This window comes from Mastigoproctus giganteus, chromosome 14, assembly GCF_048544385.1.
Source record: "Mastigoproctus giganteus isolate SK-2022 chromosome 14, ASM4854438v1, whole genome shotgun sequence".
In the NCBI taxonomy this organism is placed as follows: Eukaryota; Metazoa; Arthropoda; class Arachnida; order Uropygi; family Thelyphonidae; genus Mastigoproctus; species Mastigoproctus giganteus.
In genome coordinates this window covers 42,313,477-42,332,243 of record NC_143588.1, presented here as the reverse complement: position 1 = coordinate 42,332,243, position 18,767 = coordinate 42,313,477, and the positions used below count along the sequence as shown (strand labels likewise).

Sequence of the window (18,767 nt, the reverse complement as noted above, 5' to 3'; positions counted from 1 at the left end):
GTGTTCATAGCGTGTCTTTGCGTTTATGGTGTTGTTTATTCAGTTGCTACATGCGTGCAGCTTTGTTTATGTGTATCAAGCGTGCCTCCTCATTTTGTAATTGTGCTTTATTCCCTAAAAATGAGTAAAATACTTAAAAGGTGTGAAAAGGAAGCATCCTGGTGAAGACACTACAGATTTAGAGAGAAAAAGAAAAGCAATATCGATAAACAGAGGCAGACTAGGTCAAAAATTCTTACCCGGGAAAATTTGTAGTGGCCTCATACTAGCGTTTATGGCCAAAATCACACCGGCCTCCGGCCCACCGGGATTTCCCCGGTAAGGCTTATGGCCAGTCCACCTCTGTCGATAGAGAAAAAATATGAAATTGTGAAACACTTTGAGCAAAATGAAAGACCATGTGATATTGCACGTGCTACAACCCTAAATGAGGCAATGCCGAGAATTACAAAGAATGCAGAAAAAATAAAAACTTTCATAGCAGGAACAATTTAAAGTGTAATTAAAATCCATTAGATTAAGGCACAAAGAATTGGAAGAGATGGAACGGCTGTCATCTGTTTCGATAGAAAATCAAACAAAAAACAAGTTTGCTTACGATAGAAGCAAAAGCATTAGCAATATTTTATTACGATTATTTATTGTGTGTGGTAATGTTTTGGTTACAAATGTGTGTTCAATCTTGGGTGGTCGGCAGCTAACCCTATTTTTCTCCATAGGGCCTGTTGTTTATATTGCATGATTTTGCATTGCACAAGGGTTTCTAGGAACACAACTATCGTGCTATACGAAGACTGACTGTATGTATTAATTATTCTGATTATCATGTATATTGTTCTGATTTTCATGTATCATTTAATTTTTTAATTGGTAAGGTAATAAAGGGTAAATTTGTGCTTAATATACTTTACTTTTGTAGCCTGTGGATAATAATATTCCTCCTATTTTCGCTAATTAGAATCGATCGCTGTTTAATAGAATTAAAATTCAATTCACAAACGTGATCACAATGACTGGTGCTTACTACACATCGTGTAGTGAACGGTACTTTACTATGGTGAGTCCATCGTAACGTGATTTGATTGTACAGTGAACTAATTGTAAAGCGGGGTCCATTGTATTTTTAACTGTTTATGTGAAACTTTTCGGGAATGATTTTTGAACCTGATCATTTCCGTGTTGCCAAAATTGTTTGAGCAGTTCATTTTTTTTCCTTTAGGATGTCGCTTAACTGCGTCTTCCCGATTTTGAATTTTGCAGCGAGAGTGCGAACACTATTTTTTTGCCGATCATACGCATTAATGTTTCGACTTTATCTTTTAAAGTTAAATGTTTACGAGAAGACATTGTGCACTTCACACGACACTGAAGAAAACTGAAACTGAAAAGAAGAAAGGCCGACCATATCCCCCCCGCACACACGGAATTCATCAGAAGTTTTACCCGTGCCTTAAAATTCTTGAAAAAGGGTTTAGAACCGCGACGTAAACCTTGATAAAATTCAGAGAATCGGAAATAGAAAATAAACACACGATTGAGGCAATACGTGGAAGAAAAGTTCCTAGAAAAAGGGCCGTGAGCTCTCCCACAGTCCGTTATGGGGAGATCAAATTAAGTGCTAATCTAAACGAAACAGTGCAGATTGCCTGTCCGCGTCCGTTACAGAGAATGTCCACTAGACAGAAGCTGCAAACACATTAAAACCAATGGAGGTGAGTTGGGGAATTTGAAAATGTCCGTTGTAGAGAGATGTCCGTTAACGAGAGGTGTCCGTTAGGAGAAGTTTCACTGTATAAGCAGTTATAATAGAAATAAATTTAATTATCTGCTGCCACCCACGTGGTTCGAATTCTCTACTAGCTAGCTATGCCAGATAATCGATTTTAAAAGCTCTACAAATATTACTGTCCTACGTTACAATAGTAGTAGTAGTAGTAGTAGTAGTGGCACATGATGCAAGAAAGCAAGTGTAGGAGCTTATGCAGCATCAGCCAAAAAAAAAAAAAAAAAAAAAAAAATCATCACGCCATTCCCTCCAAATGCCTGTCCAGTTCCTCCTTAAATTTATTTAACCTATCAACTTCCACAACGACAGATGGAAGTTTGTTCCAGCAATTAACCACCCGCTGGCTAAAGGCAAATTTCCGCACATCTATTCTACATCTGTCCTTTCTTAATTTGAACTTATGTCCCCGTAGGTTCGTAATCTGAACAAGTGGAAGGATCCCATCAGAATTCAGCGTGCTCAACCCATTCAAGGCCTTATAGACCTCAATCAGATCACCGCGCAGGTGCCTAGTCTCCAGCCACTGCAATTTGCAGAACTTAAGCCTCTCTTGGTAAGAGAATCCCTTCATTCCCCTCACCAATCGTGTTGCTCTTCTCTGTACACGCTCAAGCAAATCTACATCCTTCCTAAAATGAGGCCTCCAGACCTGTACGCAGTACTCAAGGCGTGGCCTGACCATTGCCTTATACAGAGGGACAATCACCTCCTTTTCCCTGCTAGCAAAATTCCTATATATCATTGACAAAACCCCATGACCTGCCCTAGCAGCCTATCTGCATTGCTCAGAAAACTTCATATCTGACTGCACAATTACTCCCAGGTCTTTTTCATTTTCTACCACCTTAAGTGTAGTACCACACAGTTGGTACGTTTCTCTGGGGTTACTTCTACCCATATGCAGTACTTTGCATTTGTCAAGGTTGAACTTCAGTTGCCACTTCTTAGCCCATCTGCCCAAATTATCTAGATCCTGTTGCAGTAGCACACTGCCATTACTATCATTAACAACCCTGCCAACCTTTGTGTCATCTGCAAACTTCGACATTAAACCTGATATACCTTCATCAATATCATTGATAAATACACAAAACAACAGTGGACCCAACACCGAACCCTGTGGGACTCCACTAATAACATTAGTCCATGAAGAGCAGCACCCATTGATTACCACCCTCTGTCTTCTCCCACTTAACCATCCTTTTATCCATTGTAGCAACTTACCCTTAATACCATTCTACTCCAATTTGTACAGTAGTCTTCCATGCGCAACAGTGTCAAAAGCTTTCCTGAAATCCAAGTATATGATATCAAAATTATTTTTCGCATCCAGTTCCTTTGTGACCACATCATAATAACCAATCAAATTTGTCAGACAAGACTTTCCCTTAACAAACCCATGCTGTGTTTGAATTATTGCTGCAGTCTTGTTTAGATGATCCTGCAATGCATCTTTAACCAGTGACTCCATTATTTTACTCGGAACAGAAGTTAAACTAACTGGTCTGTAATTACTCGTGTCACCCTTCGATCCACCTTTGTGAATTGGGGACACATTTGCACATCTCCAGTCCGTGGGAACCTCCCCTGAGTCCAAGGATGCTCTCATAATTATGGCTAAGAGTTTGCTTAGTTGCTTTGCCGCCTCCTTTAAAATAACTGGATAGATCCCATCCACCCCAGGTGCCTTTCTTATGTTTAACTTCAACAATTTCTCCTCCACTTTGCTCTCAGTTATTACAAAATCATTAAGCACACTGCTACAATTTGATAACCTTCTTCCATTTTCAAACTGTAATAATTCCTCACGTGTGAATGTAGATGCAAAATACTCATTCAGTTTGTTTGCTATCTGAGCAGGATCATCAACAGTCGAACCATCGATGTCAAGTGGACCAATCATATTCATCCCCTTCCTTTTAGAGTTTATATAAGTAAAGAAATCCTTGCTGTTTTTCTTAGCATCCTTTGCCAAAGATTTCTCGTAATCCGCCTTCGCCTGCCGAACCTCCTTTGTGACCTGATTACAGACTAGCTTATATCTGCCACAGGCTTCTGCGTCACCTGATAATTTATATGCATCCCATGCATTTTTCTTCTCTGTCACGAGTCTCATTAGTTCATTTGATAACCATTTAGGCCTAAACCTTGAACGATATTTCTTAATCGGTATATAAAGTCTAGTAGCTTCCACGATTAATTCCTTGAATGCTTCCCACTTAGAATTTACTGTTGGTAACATCGTCAGTTGATCCCACTGTACAGAATTTAAAAACTGTCTGAGACCACTGTACTCCCCTTTACGGAAGCAAAAACCCTTTCCTTTACCCCTGACGGTAGTTACCTCTTTGAGTAAATCCCACTTCAGCACACTGTGATCACTGCCACCTAGTGGTTCCTTTATCTGCAAATTCTTAATACACGAATGATCACTGCTGATAACCAGATCAAGAGTGTTACTTTCTCTGGTTGCCTCTCGAACATGCTGCTGCAGAAAACAATCATCCAATAAATCCACAAAAGTCTGACTGGTGTGTGAGTGACCAACCCACAAGTTCCAGTCAATATCTGGGAAGTTAAAATCCCCCATTATAAGACATTCAGATTTACTGGCCCACTCTATTTCTCTGTACAATTGTTCATTGTACTCATTCAAGTCATTAGGCCTATAACACACTCCTACCCTTATTTTTCCTTTCGCAGTGCTTATCTCGCACCAAACTGACTCAACAGAGCACTGTTCATCTATATTAACTGGGTGCACTTCCTTTGATTTTATGTTTTTCTTAATCTACATGAAAAGTTAAATTATTAAATAACATCATAAGTAGTGCTATAATTTATGATTTATATTCCTCTGCTGATACTGATTACACTGCTAGAAGTTACGTAGAAACTAACAACAACATTATTTTCTGTATTGATATGAAAACAATGGCGGTAGATTTGACTGCTACTATCAGTACAATTCCCCCAGAAATCGACTGTGGTTTTCTACGCAATTACAAGGCCGAGAAAAAAATAAATGCACCAATTTAATCAGCAAATCACTAAAAAACTATAGTACTAAATTTAAATCAAAAGTTATACAAAAACAATAATTTGAAATCAATAAATAAAAAAAAGTTCACTTAGTGGCTTTGAACATGTCTGGCTCCCACTAGCCTCGTCAGCAAACTCATCAGCAAACAAAACATCTCCAGTCTATAGGGACTTCTTTTGAGTTTAAGGTGCTCTCACAATTATGACTAAAGATTTAATTCCCCCTTTTGCAGCTTCTTTTAATAGTTGGTTTTCTTTAATTCTTTTCTAGTTAGATTTCTTAATGAGGTGTTTCATCTGTATTTATTTGTACATATTGCCTTTATATCTTTTACAAATACCTGCATATACATGTTTTTTCATGCGAGGGACCAAAGGCATATAAATAATTTACTTGTATGCTTTATATTTACATTTAGTAGGTTCTGTCAGTGCAGTGTCAACAACTTATGTCTGTTTATGTATAGATTCTTTTGAAACTCTATAGAGACATTGTACCATCTGTCGGTTGTGTTTATAAATAATAGTGGTTTTTAAATTTATCAGAAGTTTGAAAATCAGTCTGGGAAGACGTATACTTTTAACAAGATTTGAGATGATGTCGTCTTTCACAAACCCAAAATTGATGACATTCTCTGGAATTCAAATCCAGAATTTGGTGAAAATGAATCTGGATAATACGTCGGAATAAACATAGAGTATTTTACTGTAAATAAAAAAAAAATTTTGTTTATTTTTTATGATTTTTTTACCTTTTTTTTTTTTTTAATTAATGATATTTTGATTTTATTTTTGACATTAATCGCACTCTAATATTTGGCTATAAAGTCAAAATAGGAAAAAATTAATATTTAAAAGTATTTATGCACATAGTTTTTCAGGTTTTACAAACTTCCAAATTCCTTGAAAAATTCATTCCAAGGGTTGCCTTGCATAACTTCTGAAAGGGTTAATGGTATAATGTAATGCTGTTGGCAATAAAAATTAATAAAAATGTGCTTTTTGAAAAAACTTAGTGTTAGTCATCATCTTCAGCCATTTTCAATCCATTGCAGGATGAAGGCCTCTCCAGCAACTTTCCAGTTCCTTCTGTTTTGTGCAATGGCCATCCATTTACTACCCACAAACTCGTGAATTTCATCTGTCCATCTCCGTTGTTGTCTTCCAGGTTTTCTTCTAGCTCCCCTTGGGTACCATTCTGTTATTTTCTTAGTCCATCTGTCATCATGTCTTCGAGCTATGTGTCCTGCCCAACACATTTTAGTTCTTTAGTTTTGATAAGAACGTCCTTTACTTGAGTTTGCTGCCTAATCCATGTGTTTCTCTTCTTATCTAACAGTCTGATTCCCAATATAATTCATTCCATTCTTCACTGTGTAGTTCTCAGCTTCTCTTCCATTCTTTTGGTTAGTGCCCAAGTTTGCATAAGTCATGGTGGGAAGTATACATTGGTTAATTTTTTAAGTTTCGGACAAATTGGGATATTGCTCTTCAGTATGTGACTATATTTCCTGAAATGCCATCCATCCAAAATTTATTCTTCTCTTGAATTCCAGCCATTTATCATTATTACAGCTAATGACTTGTCCCAGATAAGTATATGACTCCACCTTTTCAATTACTGCTCCTTCAATCATTATATCCTTTCTGTGGCATACTTGTTCATCGTTAATTTTGTTTTAGCCATATTCATCTTTAGTCCAAAATCCTTACTAACTCTGCATAACTGATTAAGGTTTTCCTGTAATTCTTTGGGATTGTGGCTTATGACCACAATGTCATCTGCAAATCATAAATTATTTAGGTACTCTCCATTCACATTGACTCCTTTCTGCGACCAGTCTAATCGTCTGAAAGCTTCCTCAAGGACATCAGTAAACAACTTTGGAGATATTGTCTCCTTGTCAAACTACTTTCTCAGTTTTAAATTTACTACTGTCTTTGTCTAGTCTAATAAAGGAGGTAACATTCTCATATATTTTCTTCAAAATCATAATATATGGGATATCCATACCTTTGTCTTTCCAGTGCCCGAAACATTGACTTATGCTGTATAGAGTCAAATGCCTTTTCATAATCCACAAATGCCAGGCATAATGGTGTTTTATATTCATTTGCTTTCTCCATTAGCTATGATATTACGTGAAGGTGATCCATGGTTGAGAATCCTGTCCTGAAGCCAGCTTGCTCCTTCAGTTGATTCTCGTCAAGTATTCTTTCTGATCTGTTAGTAATGACCCTTGTGAACAACTTGTAGATGTGGGATAACAAGCTAATTGGCCTATAATTTCCAATTTCTGATTTATCTCCTTTCTTATGCAGCAAAACTGATTGCATTATTCCACTCCTTAGGCGTCGCACCTTTTCTAATGCATTTTGTGAAGTCTTGCCAGTTTTTGTGCCATGTCTCTTCCTCCCAGTTTTAACAACTCTACAGTAACTTCATCTTCCCCTGGGGCTTTCTGATTCTTCATTTTCTTTAATGCATGTTCTGCCTCATCAGGAAGGATATCGGGTATGTTGTATGTGTTACTAATTTGCGATCCATCTTCCCCATTGCTGGCATCATTTACTCGCTCCTTGTATAATTCTCTATAGTAGTCATCTGTTTTTTGAATTATGCCTTCTCTGCTATTTATGAATACACCATCGCTGTTCTTCAGTTTCAGTATAATTTGTCTTTCTGTTTGCTGCTCATGGCTGCTGATTTAAGTCCTTTGTTTTCCTTTAATGCTTTTTCTACTTTTCTTGTGTTAAATTTTCTTATGTCCTCTCTGAGTCTCTTTCTAATGGCTTTGCATAACTCAATATACTCAATTTTCTCCTTTTCAGTGTTTTATTTCTCTTCATTTGTCGTCTTCGGTTCATCATCACAAATGTTTCATGACTAATTTTTTCTTTGGATTTCTTTTTTCCTATAGGTTTCTTGGGCTTTATCACTTTCAGAAAGTTGTAATATTCCTTGTTGATATCTTGGTCCTGTGCAGTCTGCAGAAGCTCAAACTTGTTCTTAAGTTCCAGTACATACTGCTTTTTCTCCTCTTCTGTTATCTCAAAGACCTTTGTATTATTTACTCGTCAGGTTTTTCCTTTCTTTTCTTACATCTATATTAAGTGTGCATCTTACCACTCTGTGATAACTTCTTACATTTACCTTGTTCAAGGGATGCATTTTAGCCTTAGTTGCTAATGCGCCAATAAAACCCAACAACCAACCAACTTTGTTCAAGACAGTAACATCATTCACACTGTATCTTCTGTTAGTGAGTTAAGTTAAATTTATCTAGTGTTAGTAAGTTAAGTTAAATTTTGAGATAGGTGTCCTTACGAATAAGGACATCTATATTCAACCTCTTCTTTAAAAGAGGTTGAAATAAAATTGCATGTTGGCAGAAGCTGTAGTATGAAAAAATTGTGAAGCACCAAGTTAAAATAATTTGTGATTCTTTTATAGGTAAGACACCTGATCATTTAGTTACAAAGAAGTTCTTGCAAGAACGGAGGCAACAGCTGGGTGAAGAATGGCTGATTAACACTTCAGATTCTCTTTCTGCCCATTTAAAAGCTCATAAAGAACCAGATAAAATACAAACCTCAAAAGTTAGTGATTCACAGCACTTCATAGACAAAGATGTAATTGAAGTTTCTTTATCTACTGCTGATGATTTTGATGAAAACTTTTTAGATCATTGTAATTTAAGTTATGATGGAATATCAAGTGAAGATGAAGATATTCAGGATGGTAAGTTTTAGGCAAATAAATTTAATTAAACTTAATAGGTTTTTTATGGTTTAATGGCATAATTAATTATATCATTGATACTCAGATTGTAAACCTTTTGCATTAATTATTTTTTCATAAATTTTAATTACATAGCAGATTATGGAACTTATTACGTCATTTCTTTTAAATGAGATACATGAGCACAGTGGGTGAAGTAATCATCTTCATGTTCTGAGAGGATAATCATTTCATCTTTCTGGCTCTTTCTTCTCCAAAAAACAGTTATGTATGCTGTGAAAGCATATTCTCATCAATATTTAGTAGTAGTATGTTTTTTTTAGTTATTTATTATGTATTTATTTGTGTATTTTATTAATGTATTTACTCTTTGGTAACTGGAAGAAACAGAACTGTGACAAAACAGAACAGGGGAAAAATAAAACATTTATTTTTGTTGTATCTCGATATGTCATATCTATTTATTTATGAAATAAATAGATCCGCAACACTCCATGATTCTAATCCTCAAAAAGCACAGGCAAATATTTTAAAGGCTACGATGCAGCAAGACATGAAGGCAGTTAGTGCAACTCCAAGGAATGTTATGGGAAATATTTTATCAGAAGTGAATAGGGATGTTTTGGAACACTTACCAAAGCAGCCCTCACTCACACGAAGTCTTTTTAAACATAAAGAAACTACTTATATTCCCAATCCAGCTACAACTGATTTTCCTATCCCAGAGAAGTATGCTGACCTCATTTTGTATGATGCAGGAGCTGATGATCCAGAAAGAATATTGGCAATTGGGAATGATGATCTGCTCTCAGAATTAGACAAGGATGTCATTTATGGAGATGGAACATTTGATAAAGCACCTAGCATGTTTTATCAGCTGTATACATGGCATGCTAAGATTGGCAATTCATATCCTCCATGTATTTATTTTCTTTTGCAAAAAAAGAATATGGATATATACAACAGAATGTTTACCATATTGCAACAATTGGTACCCAATATATCACACCCCAAAAGATTCTTCTGGACTTTGAAAAAGCATGTATGTCTGCTGCTCAAGTTGCTTTTCCACAAGCAGAAGTAAAAGGGTGCTTTCACCTTTGCCAGAGTGTTATTAGGAAGATCAACAGTGTTGGCTTAAAGGAAGTGTACGAGTCTGATATTGACATGAAATTGAAACTGAAGTCTCTACCTGCTCTCTCCTTTGTGCCAATACCAGATGTAAGAACTGTCTTTGACCAACTAGCTGCCACATTTCTGGATGAGGATAACTACAATGAAGTTCTCACATATTTATTCTCAACCTACGTCGAAGGAGTTGTAGGAAGATCACCTCTCTTTCCAATCAGAATATGGAATCATTTTGAGGCTGCTGCTTGAGAGATGTCCTAAGACTACAAATTGGAACCTATTAGATGGATTAAGATGAGATATAGCTTGCCAGCGATTATTATTAGCCAATGCCCATACAGGTCGCCCAGAAGTCAGAAAAAAAGAGGGATGAGACCCTTAGTAATCAAGTGGCAATAGTTGTGCAGAAATATCAAAATCAAGAAGATAAATTGAGGTTTTTACGCCGAATGGCCAACCTGCAGTGATTAAAATTTTTTTTATATATATTTCTTTTATATTTTGTTTTATATAGATATTTCATAAATAAATAGATACGACATATCGAGATACGACAAAAATAAATATTTTATTTTTCCCCTGTTCTGTTTTGTCACAGTTCTGTTTCTTCACTGTTCTGTTTTGTTACTGTTCTGTTTTTTCATAGTTCTGTTTCTTCATGTTCCTTTCTTTCATGTTCTGTTATATCATGTTCTGTTCTTTCATGGAACCTTACTCTTTATAGGAACCTTACTCGTTATATCATGTTCTGTTCTTTCATGGAACCTTACTCTTTATGAACTTGCAAAAATGCAGATTCAGGTATAATGAATTTTGTGTTCAATTTCACCATTGATGATAAAGTTCATATAATTATCAAAAAGTTCATATAACCAAGTGACAAATGATGCAAGGGAAGCAAATTTAAATGGCATCAGCAAAAAGAAACCAAAAAACCCTACCCCATTTTATCTTTCCATCTGCCTCTAATAATTTGTCTGATTCATCCTTAAATTTATTCATATTACCCACTTACATAACACCACATTTTTTTTGTACCAGCAATCATTCACTCTCTGGCTGAAACCAAATTTTTTGCACATCTGTCCTACAACCATCCGTTTTTTTCAATTTAAATGTATGTCCCCTTATGTATATTGCCAAAGAAAGAGTAACGATGCCATTAGCATTTAGTTTATTCAATTCATTTAAAGTGGACAGGTTAGTGCCATTGCATCATGTTTGTACATGGTGAACTACCGAAGTAGATAAGTTGGCATCATTTTGATTATATCTCATATTGGGAAAACCTTCACGAGTTGCTATGATAGTGCACTACCTCAAGTAAGTAACGCTTCACCAATGGAGAAGACTAATGTTACTTATTCTCGGTGGTTATCACCATGCAGACGGCACTGTTTGTAAATAGGTATGGGATAAAAAGCTGTTATACACATCTCTGTCATTATTGGACCCAGGAAAGCAAAAAGGTAGAGGAAAGTGATAATAGGAGAAGAAGAAGAAGAAAAAATGCCATCGAAAGAGGAAAGGGGCAGTTACTCCTCAAACTTGCATTCACTCAACGAGATCACTCATAAATCCCTCGAATATGCAACGCTCTCCCAGTAGGGAAGACTGTTATTACCTATTCTAGGTAACTAAGGGAAAACATCAGGCTCCACCAGACTATTATTTCGAGGCTGGTTGGTCTCTTTTCAGTGGGTGGGTAGGTACCCTGGTATTGCAGTATGAATTATGAAGTATAATTCCGCAGTATGAGAGATGCCTGATGGTGTGCAATAGTATAGACCAAGGCAATTTTTTGGGCTAAAGCATCAAACTGTAAGTTTCACTAGTGGACAGGTTAGTGACATTGCATCATGTTTGTGCATAGTGAACTACCAAAGTAGATAAATTGGCATCATTTTAATTATACAGTGGATTCCGGTTATTTGGGGCAGCCATTTATTTGGGGCAAATCTTAAAAAACAGAACCTAATTGAGAAAATAGCAGGGTTTACTTTGCTTAATTGGGACGACATGTCGTTTAATCGGAGCAAGAAACCACAGCACTGGAGATTACCCTACGATTGTCTCCGACCGTACCAGTGGTTCGGTCGGATTTCTGGAGGTCACAACCATAAAACAATAAAAACAATTAGCAGTCACCTGTTTATTGGGCTTTACTGGTAGTGCAATCTATCATAAGTGGATAGTAAACTCGATCTTATTGAATTTGTGATAATACTGACAGCTGGAATTCTGTGGGTTATTATGGCGAAATGTGTTTACACTGCCATGAAATCTTCAATCATATAAAAAAATTTATTTTCAGAATCTTCTCTTCATTCCTATTTTTAAAGCTTCATAACTTGTTACTCCGTTCTCACTTGCACGTATTGTGTTACTTTCAATTTGTGCTTGCCGAGTTCTTTGTTATTGATTGCTTATATTTTTACTGTTTTAAATTTTAACCCCCACCCACAAATGTCATTGAACAGAAATGTCAACTAGTTAGTATGTACATATTACAGTATGTATTAATTATTCTGATTATCACGTATATTCTTCCGATTTTCACGTATCATTTAATTTTTTTATTGGTAAGGTAATAAAGGGTAAATTTGTGCTTAATATATCTTTACTTTTATAGCCTATGGATAATATTCCTTCTATTTTCACTAATTAGAATCGGTGTTTAATAGAATTAAAATTCAATTCACAAACGTGATCAAAATGACCGGCGCTTACTACACATCGTATAGTGAACGGTACTTTACTATGGTGAGTCCATCATAACGTGATTTGATTGTACAGTGAACCAATTATAAAGCGGGGGTCCATTGTATTTTTAACTATTTACGTGAAACTTCGGATAATTGGGGCAGCCGATTAATCGGGCCAAAATGCACTAGTCCCGATGTGTCCCAAATAACCAGAATCGACTGTATTAAGTAGGTCAAAGTCTGGACTTCAAAAAAAATTTTTTTTTTTTTCTCCTTAGAAAATCTCCAGCCTTCAGCTTTTTCCTTCGTGAGTTACCATGATATTGCACTATAGAGGCCAACTAGCCTTGAAACAGTGCCATCTGGGTGGTGGTATCTGCCGAGAATAATTAACATTAGTCTTCTTCATTGGTGAAGCGTTACTTATTCGAGGTAGTGCTGTTGTTGTTATTTGGTTTTTAGGAGCATTAGCAACTAAGGCCATATTGCTCCGGGGATATGCGGTGGTCATTCTCTGACCTTTCCGCATCCTCCGTATTTGGTGGTCATGTGCTTGAACCCCGGTCTAATCAAGAAGCGTGTGCTATGCACTGCTGCTCCTACCCACCTGGTTACAGAGGCGCCTCGAGGTAGTGCAATATCATGGCAACTCATTGTGAAGGTTTTTGCAATATGAGATATAATTAAAATGCCAATTTATCTACTTTGGTAATTCACTACATACAAACATGATGCAATGGCACTAACCTATCCACTAGTGAAACTTCCACGTAGTTTGAGGCTTTAGTCCAAAAAATTGACTTAGTTCATTTAAAGCCTCAAGCACTTCAGTCAGGTCTCCTTGGAAGTGTCTAGTTTCCAAGTGCTGCAATTTGTAGAACAAAAGTCTTGTAGTAAGAGTACATCTCTGTGTTCTTGACTAATTTTGTTGCTCTTCTCTGCACCTGTTCCAAGATATGTAAATCATTTTTACAATGAGGCCCCAGAATGGTATGCATTATGGCATAATGACTTCCTTGTTCCTGCTGGCAAAATTCCTGTATATCAGTGACAGAGAACCCCTTGAGCTGTCATACCAGCTTGTCTGCACTGCTCAGAGAACTATACATTGGACTGTGTGTTTACCTCTAGGCCTCTTTCATTCTCCCTCACCTTGAGTGTGGTACCACCCAGTAAATATGTATGTTGAGATTACTGCAACCCATATGCAGTAATCCTAGTATAAGCTTGCATTTGTCAATGTTAAACTTCACTTACTGGGCAGATGTTTAGCCCATTTGCCCAATTTTTCTAATTCTTGTTGCAGTAGTATGCCTTGATCCCTCTCTTTAACCACCATGCCAGTCTTCATATCATTTGCAGACAACAAGTTTAATATGCCTTCATCAGTATCATTAATAAATATTGAAAAACAATAAGGACGCCTAGGATGCCACTAATAACATTAGTCCAAGAAGAGCAGTGGCCATTTATAATTAACCTCTGTCTTTTGCCACTCAATCATCCCTTTATCCATAGTAGTAACTTACCCTTAATGCCATACTGCTCCAGTTTGTACTGCAGTCTTTCATGTTGTTGTTGTTTTGGTTTTTAGGAGCATTAGCAACTAAGGCCATATTGCTCGGGGATATGCGGTGATCATTCCTGACCTTTCCGCATCCTCCATATTTGGTGGTGACGGGCTCGAACCCCGGTCTAATCAAGAAGCGTGTGCTATGCACTGCTGCTCCTTCCCACCTGGCTACGGAGGCGCCCAGTCTTTCATGTAGAATAATGTCAAAAGCTTTACTGAAGTATGTGATATTAGAATTAGTTTTTGCATCCAGTTCCTTTGTTATTGTGTCATAATGTAAGATTGCTGGGTGGCTGCAGGACAGAAGGCAGAGGGTTGTGATTAATGGATTTTCTTCAGATTGGTGTAACGTCAGAAGTGGGGTCCCTCAAGGATCGGTTCTTGGACCATGTTTCTCATTTTCATAAATGACATCGACAAAGGGATAGAAGGTGTGATGTCAAAATTTGCAGATGATGTAAAGATTAGCAGCTTCATTAATGATCAGTGCCAAGCACCACTCCTTTAGGATGACTTGAACAGACTTCAGAGAAGTAGCAGCTATGTTTTAATGCTGCTAAATGCAAGGTCTTACACTGTAAATAGCAACCTACAAGTAAATTATACACTTGGTGGGGTTGAATAAAAATAGTGGAGAAGGGAAAGGATCTGGGTGTTGCAATACGGGCTGATATGAAGTTTTCTGAACAGTGTAAACAGGCAGCCAGAAAAGCCCACGGTGTCTTATTGATGATTTATCAAACGTTATCTTGTAGAGATAGGGAGGTCATAATCCCACTGTATAAGGCGGTTATAGGACCACATTTGAAATACTGTGTTCAGGTATGGAGACCTCATCTGAAAGAAGACATTGAACTTCTTGAAAGGGTCCAAAGATGGGCAACTTGTATGATGAGATCGGCAGAAGGACAACTGTAGGAGGAAAGACTGATTGTGTGGGCCACAGAGCTTGCTACAGGGAATGTGGAATTCTTGCTGTTATAAAGAATTCCAGAACTAGGGGTCATAAATTCAAATTAAAGGGCTTGAGGTTTAGATTAGATTGTAAGAAGTTTTCTTTTAGCCAGCGATTCATTGATTGCTGGAACAAGTTACTCTTACAGGTAATTGAGGCTGACAGTTTGAATAAATTCAAAGGTCAACTGGATAGTTACCTGTGTGAGGAGGGAAGCACATAATTTGTATTTTCTTATATACTTACTGTTACACCAAATCTGAGCAACATCCATCTTGAAACTGAAAATAGAAAAAGCAAGCAGCTGCTAGTATCCAGTGCAGTGTTAGAAACACACCCTCTAGTTTAAAATGATCTGGCGTTAGGAATGCTACATGGTTTGCTGATTTGGAGGCATTCACACTGCCAGCTGATGCCTGTGTTTTAAGCAATCGCATAGTATAGGCCTTAGCCAGAGATGTCTCATCTGCCTTAGCCTGCCCAGTCCCCTGAATAACTTGATTACAAAGTAAAAAAGTAAACTGCAGCCATTATCAACCCACTGCAGGATGGAAGCCTGCTCAACAATTCATGCTGAGAGAAATGGACCATAATCTGCCACACTGGTCCAGTGAGGGTTGGCAGATTGACCGTATTTAGCAGTCAGGGGCTTGAACCCCGGTCTACTCAAAGAGCATGTGCTACTGCACTCCATGCACCTGACCACTTGGCTAAGTAATGTGAACTTATTGTGGAATTCTGTCTTAGATGACAATTTATTTTGATTGCATGCATTTTTCTTCTATCTCACTAAACACTAACATACATATAAGTTATAAATCTAGTTTAATGTAAGAATACAAATATATACTAACAAATATATACAAATATATAAATGTATACAAATATATAAATGTATACAAATATATACAGATATATCACTAAACACTGTTCATTTATCATCAGTTTTGATCTAAATCTTAAAAAGCATCCCTTGGTTGGTATAAAATTTTTAGTGGCCAAATGATTACCCCTCTGAACACTTCTGCTTGTGGCATTTTTAAACACGTGTAAATATTTGTCTAAATTTGAATGAAAGGGCAAAACAAACCCTGCATAAGTGATAAAATTAAGAAATAATTTTCTTAAATGGTTTAAAATTCTTGCATTAAATAAAGTATAACAGTGATGGTTTACAAATATATAGTGGTTCTAATCATGGTGATTTGAAATAAATCTTGAATGTTTTTTTGTCATTTTAAAAAGAGCAAGAAATTCAAAACATTGAAATGAGCAAATATAATTTAATTAAACTGAGAAGTCATTTTTGAAATCCCACAAAGTTTATTTTAATTGGGTTTGCTATATTTGTTGCAATTCATTCTTATATCTCTTAGACTTTTCTATTTTTTTATTCAGAATCTGAATCTCAGGTATTCCTCACAGAGAAACTACAAGATGGGGAAAGTATACCTGTTATTGTTACAGTTGGAAAACTGTATTTGAAAGAAAAGGATCAGTTGACTGTGAATTTGCTTGATACTCTGGATATTAGAGGGCTCATTTCTGCAAAAATAATAAAAAATGAAAAGCAGGTATGTTTTAAAATCTGTATGTCATGCATGTATTACAGCTTACAAATATTAATTCCTACATTAATAGCCAGGAAATTTGTTTTTGAGCCATATCATATAATGCTTATTTATAGGAAAAGGTTGAAAAGTGATTTACATATCATTGGTTAAACAATAAAAACAAATAATAATAAAAGAAATCCTTGTTGTGGAAATGGTTGGGCACCATCCTGCATTAAATAGAAAGCAATTATTCTCACCATTTATTAAGCAGACCCCTACCAAGGACCCTTATTTATTTTTTTTTTCTTGTTCTAATGTGTTTTTATTAACTAATGTAGAATATCCTTGTTAATTCAATATCAGATTCTTTAAAATGTGATGTATTTTAAAGTCAGTACCATATCCTAATCGATGATATTGAGGTTTCATATGTATTTTACTATGGATTATTCTAAATCCATAGTAAAATACATATGAAACCGGTGAAGTCTGTATTCAGTTCTATAGCTTGTCTAATTGAAAAATATTGTCAAAGCCAATTACAAGCAAACATTATTTTAACAAAATTGATTGGTGTTATAATGAAAATTGCTATTTATGTATTTTTTTTATATAATTGTATGGGCATGTATGCTTATTCAATGAATGAAATTTTTTTTATTTATTGAACACTGTTACCATTAGTAAACATTTAACATACTATTAAATAATTAGTTACTGTTATAAACATCTAAGTTGCTATTACTACATTCAGTAAAATGTAAATTACTGAATAGAACTGAATTTTTGCTGCCATTGGAGCCTTTTCTCCCTCCACATCTGTTGTGGCTATGTTCTATGATCTCCACTAGCTAGAGATTATTGCACAAATTCTCACTGTCAGAGATGGTTCTTTCATGCTTGTTGCTGCCATATTTCATAGTATTCTTTTTGAAGCCAACCTTGATAGCAGCCATATAATGTGTCAAATTTTTACCAATGGCATAAGAGGATACCTGGCTTTTACCATACATTTCTCTATGCAGATCACTGTTAAAAAATGCCAAAGCAGTATATGACTTTTATTTTTAATGGAGCTGTTTCATTTTCAAAAGTCAGGTGTACTTCACTCTTGCTATCAGAGCTGGTTATCCCTCTGCACACATTGCAGTTATATTATAATGCAACTTTTGCAGCCTATTGTACTTGTTAGTAACACCAAAGTGATTACAATTAACAGTGTCAAATTTTTATTGTTATAAGAGATAAAAATTTTTACCAATATATCAGAGCTGGTTTTCCCACTGCACACATTGCAGCTATATTATAATACAGCCACTCCCTGACTTATGCAAGGGTTGCATTCCACGGAACTCTATGTAAGTTGGAATTTCCCTGAATGCTTATGCAGCACTCACAACTATGTGCGCTGAATTTGATTGAAGCAAAAAAGAAATGTTCGATGAACATGTAAATAGAATTATTTATTCAATTTTTTTTATCTCATGTGCAGAAAAAATTAGAAAAGTGTACAAAATTACAAAAATTTCAAAATTATAAAATTACAAAAAGAGAAAAGAGACAAGCATTATGTCAGCAAGTTTTACCTTTTGAGCATTGTTGCCAGAATTAACTCTCCAACTGATAAGTATGCCACTGCGAAAGTTGAGGACTGTGGAGATTTAGAAGGGATTTTTTCCAACACATCGCAAAATTTCTCTGCACCTGCAGAATTGGCACTGGCAACTTCACTGCATACTTTAATGTTTTAGAAACCAGTGTGATGCTTGAACCTATTAAATCACCCCTTGCTTGCCACAAACTTGGCTTGGGGTTTGCCGTACTTATCCTTAATATCTTCATAAATACTTTTTGTTTTTGCTTGAATGGCCATTAGATTCGGGGGCACTTGTTTCTGAATCTGATTCTTCACCCATATTATTAATAGCTTTTCCATCTTCGATATACCACCTGAATGCTGTTTTGTGATCACTGTTGATCTTAAAATGTGTTGATCCTTTAACATGTTCATTTATACGCGCACTGTCCTTTAAAATAGTATTCACTGTTGAAGCAGCGAGACCTAATTCCATGCAATAGATGACAAACTTTGCCCTGCTTCGTACTTCTTAATTAATCATCTTCATTTCTAAATCAATTTTGTTTCATTTCCTAGCACTGCCAGCACTTGCACTTTCCATTGGTCCCTTTCCCTTCACCATTGTAATAAGTAAATAGAAATGAAAAGAAGATTGTGAAAATTTATTTGTTTTTTATATGATTGAAGATTTCGGTGAA

General features: G+C 36.1%; 1 protein-coding gene across 1 annotated transcript in view; it reads left to right on the top strand.

Annotated features, from left to right (window-relative positions):
• Positions 1 to 18,767, top strand: part of LOC150075083 (uncharacterized) — a 175,539-nt gene that overhangs the window by 13,294 nt on the left and 143,478 nt on the right. Inside the window, exons 4-5 of the mRNA XM_090389087.1 lie at positions 8,283 to 8,570; positions 16,333 to 16,508. Coding sequence (XP_090245213.1) covers positions 8,283 to 8,570; positions 16,333 to 16,508 — 464 coding nt within the window. The remainder of the gene's footprint in view (positions 1 to 8,282; positions 8,571 to 16,332; positions 16,509 to 18,767) is intronic.